We start from the raw sequence: 6,337 nt of genomic DNA, 5'->3' as shown, positions 1-6,337 counted from the left end.
TTGTTCAGGTGGAGAAATCACAGATTCCTTCACCTCATCGTCCCGTCTGCTCCGACAGAATCCTCCACCTTCAAGACATTAAACAGCAGATGTACCTACTTTCTTCTATCTGAAATATTCTAACACGACTTCTCTGCTGTTCATCTGTGTGTCACTTTCTGTTGTTCTGTCCAAACTTAAAACCATCCCAGCAAATGTTAGTGGTTGAATTAACACTTTACTGTTCTCAAGAAGGAAACACGTGGTCCATTTTTAGATGTTTTATAGTCTGAAGATATTGGTCCTTAAATATCCCATCATGTGTCACGGAGCGGTGATCAGAGGCAGCACGTTCTGGTCCCAGTTGTCGTCCCAGCGCTGCCCTCTGCTGGACCGGAGGTTCCTCCTGAACGCACCCAGTCTGCCCTCTGAACTGGGAAACTCTGACAGCAGAGACTGAAAACACACAAACACACCAAAAACTATTTGATATCAAATGTGTGATTAAACGCACCAATCAGAACTCAGTGAAATTTGAATCAGAATGTGTTAACAGTTGTGTGTTTGAGCAAATTTTAGTTTTTTGTCTGTTAAACTCTTGAACAATAATTTAAAACCAAACTCCACAGACAACCTTTAAAATCTGAAAGGTATCACATCTGCCTCCAGAACGAGGGTTATTGATTAGGTCACTTTGTAGAAACCATTTCATATTTATGAATCCACCACCACACGTGCAGGTGAGACACATGAAAAATCTGATGTATAATAAGACAAATTCCCATTAAATTTTTAAACATTTGACTGACTATTGATCCTGTAGTTGATTGTAATGAAGCAGAGTTATTACAGTAGGGGCTAAATAGTCGACAATATGATTTAAAATTGGATATTAGAAATTATAAAAATGTATATAAAAAAAATCAGCCAGACTAAACATGATCAAGATGCACAACAACAGCTGCAAAAGGTCTTAAATTATCAAAAAAGGTGTAAAAACATGAGAAAAAGGCTGTTTACTACGTCTGATATCCAGTCAGTTCTCATATTTATCATCATAGACTGAAAGTTTTACATCTACTGATACGAATAATGAACACAGTTCAGTATGAAGTCTGAAGAGAGACACTGAATCTTTGTTTCCTGGTGTAAAAGTGATCAGATTTACTGAAACATGTCACTTAACGGTCAGTCAGTTAACAGAAGATTAATCTGTGACTATTAAAAGAAGCAAAAATCATTCATTTATTTTTTAGCTTTTCAGTTCATATGTTGAACTGCTGTTGATGCAGTACTGAGTTTTCAAGGAAAAGGATCCAGACGGCTGTAATTTATTGTGTATTTGTGTAACCTTATGAAATGCAATGGAAAAACACACACAGTATCTTATAAATTACTGTTCCTTTTATTTAGAGCTGCACTGATTAGTCTATTAATTGATTAGTCGAGTCAGACAATTAATCGCCAACTATTTTGATTGTTTAGTCATTTTTAATCATTAATCTTTTAAAGAAAAGATTTCCAAATTTTCATCCATTGTTTCTGAGAGCTTGTTGCTGTGGTGTTTCTGAACTGCACAGAGATCAGCTGTCAAACAAACTAGGATTATCAACACTTTTCATTTGTTGTTCTTTTAATGTTTTGAGTTTCTTTAAATGTCACTTCTTCCTGTGTGTTTTTATCCATGGAAGCTATCGCTGCTCATGATGACGTCTTTTACCTTCACAGATGCTTCTTCAGATGAAAATATGAACTTGTCTTTGTTTTAAATATTAGTTTCATGTTTGTATTGATATATTTGTGGGCTGTTGTTTCTCTTCCATGTTATTACATGGGTTTATTATCCTAACACCATGTAATAAAGTGGGACTTGTCTATTTGTGTCTTATTCTGTGACAGCCATACGCTGCTATAGATTTCTAATCAAATGATAAAACATTGGAGTAAATATCAGCTGTTTTCCTTCCAGCTATCAACATGTAGAAATAATTAAGTAACAGTTTACTGGAGATGCTGTGCGTCGTTGTCATCTCCTCAAAATAACACCAGAGTGAGTGAGGACGTCACTTTTGGTGAATTAAATCCCTCCGTCCTCGCTGGGAGGAGCTGAGACGTGAGTGAGGGAAGTGAGGAGCCATGTTAGCCAAATGGAAAACACCAGTATCCCTTTAAAACTGCTCCTCTACCTGGAATGAATCAGTGCTTGATAAGCCCTCCCTCTTCTTCCTGCTCTCAAACACAACAAGCTCCACTCTGTGCTCATATTTCCTTGTTCCCTCCCCTTCAGATCTACAGATTGAAGATTGGTGTAACCAACATGTAATGCAGTACAAGAGCTGTCAGGCTCAATTTATTGCAGAAACACGTGTTGTTCAGATCAAAGTCCAAACTTGTTTCACCCGTCAGGAAGTGAAACTCAGACAGTCATTGCCACTGAGAGCTGAAATGGCACAGAAAGGAGATCAGCTGGACCGAGAAACAATCAGCTGTTCGATCTGTCTGGATCTACTGAAGGATCCGGTGGCTATTCCCTGTGGACACAGCTACTGCATGAACTGTATTATAGGCTACTGGGATGGAGAGGATCAGAAGAAGATCTACAGCTGCCCTCGGTGCAGACAGATCTTCGCACCGAGGCCTGTCCTGGTGAAAAACACCATGTTAGCAGCTTTAGTGGAGCAGCTGAAGAAGACTGGACTCCAAGCTGCTCCTGCTGATCACTGCTATGCTGGACCTGAAGATGTGGCCTGTGATGTCTGCACTGGAAGGAAGCTGAAAGCTCTCAAGTCCTGTCTGGTGTGTCTGGCCTCTTACTGTGAGAATCACCTGCAGCCTCATTATGATGCAGCTCCATTAAAGAAACACAAGCTGGTCGAACCCTCAGAGAAGCTCCAGGAGAACATCTGCTCTCATCATAGTGAGGTGATGAAGATATTCTGCCGTACTGATCAGCAGAGTATCTGTTATCTCTGTACTATGGATGAACATAAAGGCCATGACACAGTCTCAGCTGCAGCAGAAAGGACTGAGAGGCAGAGAGAGCTCGAGGTGAGTCGACAAAACATCCAGCAGAGAATCCAGGATAGAGAGAAAGATGTGAAGCTGCTTCAACAGGAGGTGGAGGCTGTCGATCGCTCTGCTGATAAAGCAGTAGAGGACAGTGAGAAGATCTTCACTGAGCTGATCCATCTCATCCAGAAAAGAAGCTCTGATGTGAAGCAGCAGATCAGATCCCAGCAGGAAACTGAAGTGAGTCGAGTCAAAGAGCTTCAGGAGAAGTTGGAGCAGGAGATCACTGAGCTGAAGAGGAAAGACGCTGAACTGAAGCAGCTCTCACACACAGAGGATCACATCCAGTTTCTACTCAACTTCCCCTCACTGTCACAACTCAGTGCATCTACAGACTCATCCAGCATCAATATCTGTCCTCTGAGATACTTTGAGGATGTGACAGCAGCTGTGTCAGAGCTCAGAGATAAACTACAGGACATCCTGAGGGAGAAATGGACAAACATCTCACTGACAGTGACTGAAGTGGACGTTTCACTGCCAGAAGCAGAACCCAAGACCAGAGCTGAGTTCTTAAAATATTCACATGAAATCACACTGGATCCAAACACAGCACACAAACTGATATTATTATCTGAGGGGAACAGAAAAGCAACGGTAATAAGTGTACATCAGTCTTATGCTAGTCACCCAGACAGATTCACTAGACATAGTCAGGTCCTGAGTAGAGAGAGTCTGACTGGACGTTGTTACTGGGAGGTGGAGTGGAGAGGGGAAGGAGTTCGTGTAGCAGTCACATACAAGAATACCAGGAGGGCAGGACGCTTGAAGGAATGTCTATTTGGATTTAATGACAAATCTTGGACTTTAGATTGTAACACTAACAGTTATACATTTTGGTTCAACCGTATCTCAACTCCCGTCTCAGGTCCTGGTTCCTCCAGAGTAGGAGTGTACCTGGATCACAGAGCAGGTATTCTGTCCTTCTACAGCGTCTCTGAAACCATGACTCTCCTCCACAGAGTCAAGACCACATTCACTCAGCCTCTCTATGCTGGACTTTGTCCTTATTCTCATGGAGTCACAGCTGAGTTCTGTAAACTCAAATAGACAGAAGTCATTTCAGACTTCATGTGTCAGACTCTGTTGTAATTCTTCATGTTTTTGTCTCCATTGTTTCTGAGAGCTCGTTGCTGTGATGTTTCTGAACTGCACAGAGATCAGCTGTCAATCAAACTGGGATTGTCAACACTTTTCATTTGTTGTTCTTTTAATGTTTTGAGTTTCTTTAAATGTCACTTCTTCCTGTGTGTTTTTATCCATGGAGGCTATCACTGCTCATGATGACGTCTTTTACCTTCACTGACGTTTCTTCAGATGAAAATATGAACGTCTCTTTGTAAACAGAGAAAAAAGGCAGAACTTCCTTCATCATAGATATTTTGTTCTCATCACTTTGTAAATTCATAAAGAAATGTACAATCAAACTGTAATTATCATGATAATAATCATTTATTATGTTCTTGTATATTCTCGGTTAAACTAACTGATTGTGTAGATGAAGTGAATCTAAACATGAAATCATTGAACATTGTCATTTAACAGACTTTACTGATCAGATAAGTGAACAATCTGAAGCTTTATATAATCAATAAAGATGTTTTTTCAACAATGAGCAAAGTGTTTTCTTCTGTCTGAATTTTTCTGATGAATGATAATGATTATGATGTTGATCAATATTATTATTTTATAGATTATTATTATTAGGTTGAGATTGGTGACGATGATGATGATTGCTATTATGTTTAGAAATGATGACCTCAGAACACTCACAGCTAGCTTAGACTCACAGTTGTTTTCATCAACATCTGAATTTACATTTGATATTTCAGAAATTAATAATAAGAGTCTACAAACTAAAAATCAGTGAGATTATTTTTTCCCAGTTTGGATCAATATAGCACCAACACAACACTGGGTTAACTTTACCTAGTAGCAATCTGTTATTTTGAGCCAGTGTCACACACAACAGCTAAAAACTGTTATAACAGATTATAACAAGCTTTAGTTTGGGCAAATAACCCAACAATAAAATATAAAATAACACTAAAACTGGGTCAAAACAACCTCTTCATGGTAATATATCTAATATATGTTGAGATATTTGAAGTAGTTTATCAACAGACAGACATTGTTACCAACAGAACAGCAAAAATTACATTACATGCAGAAGCGAGATAAAGTAATTGTTTTTAAGTCTCAAGCAGTGATGAAAGAAGTACTCAGATCCTTTAATTAAGTAAAAGCACTAACACAGCAATGAAAAAATACTCCATTACAAGTAAAAGTCCTGCATTGAAAGCATTACTGAAGTAGAAGTAAACAAGTATTAGCAGCAAAATATAAGTATCAAAAGTAAAAGTACTCATTATGGAAAAAGGGCCCCATTTAGATATAAGCAGCATTTTAATTTGCAGGTATGTTTAAATGCTGTTTAATGTACCGCAGTTGAGCAGCTAATTAGCTGCCTAGCGGCTAACTGATGCTAGCCGTGAATGTTTGTTTGTTGGCTCATTCAACAAGCTAAGCTGCAGGACGAGACGTGTGCTCATGTTCATGAGTTAGATAATAAGGAGACTTTAGCAGGAAAGCTAATGTGGGTTGTTGTTCAGAGTCTGTGTAGCAGGATGCAATCAGGCTCAGTGTGACCGTCTGCTCTGACTGTGATACCATATAAACCAGCAATTATCACTTTTTCTAGCTGATGTAGGCTAAAATGTTGTCTCTTTAGGCCATTATTTGGCTTGTGAAATATCAGAGGTTTTGTGATATAATAAGAAAGGTTAATGTAAAAACTGAATAATTTGGTATCTAGTAATAATGAGGAAATATGTCAGCATAACATGAAAAATATCTTGTAACAATGTAGAAAGGAATTTTTTAGAAACTGAGCAAATATTTTTTGTCATGGTGGCAGCAGTACGCTGCTGTAGTATTTCCCTCTTTGTGTCAGGCCTGTTTAAAGGTTCTGCTCAGTGGTGTTACTGGGCACACTGGACTAATACTTATGTGCTTTTACTTAACTGATGTGAAATTTTCACTACAGTTACTTGTAATGAGTATATTTATATCACAATATTGCTTCTCTTACTTCAGTAAAGGATCTCAGCACTGATCAACACACTGACGGAGACGCCTCCCTCTCTACCTCCTAACTAAACACATCACTACACCTCTGATTCTGCTGTAAAAATACTTGTGAATTATTGTAATTGCTTGTGAGTTTGAATCCACTGACAGGTAGAATGGATGGATGGAAATATACTGAGTGGATGTTAAATTAGTCAGT

The 6,337-nt window shown here is 38.7% G+C and overlaps 1 protein-coding gene across 1 annotated transcript; it reads left to right on the top strand.

Annotated features, from left to right (window-relative positions):
• Positions 1-2,165: 2,165 nt before the first annotated feature.
• LOC121884467 (E3 ubiquitin/ISG15 ligase TRIM25-like) lies at positions 2,166-4,148 on the top strand. The gene has a single exon (XM_042393304.1). It carries the CDS (start codon positions 2,302-2,304, stop codon positions 4,096-4,098), a length of 1,797 nt encoding a protein of 598 aa, XP_042249238.1. The 5' UTR covers positions 2,166-2,301; the 3' UTR covers positions 4,099-4,148.
• The last annotated feature ends 2,189 nt before the right edge of the window (positions 4,149-6,337 follow it).

This window comes from Thunnus maccoyii, chromosome 18, assembly GCF_910596095.1.
Source record: "Thunnus maccoyii chromosome 18, fThuMac1.1, whole genome shotgun sequence".
Classification (NCBI taxonomy): Eukaryota; Metazoa; Chordata; class Actinopteri; order Scombriformes; family Scombridae; genus Thunnus; species Thunnus maccoyii.
The sequence above is the reverse complement of the archived record's forward strand: the minus strand, read 5'-3'. Positions and strand labels throughout refer to the sequence as shown.

Bases quoted from the DNA above. Each gene is read 5' to 3' on its own strand.
- LOC121884467 (XM_042393304.1), top strand. From the start codon at position 2,302: ATGCAGTACAAGAGCTGTCAGGCTCAATTTATTGCAGAAACACGTGTT.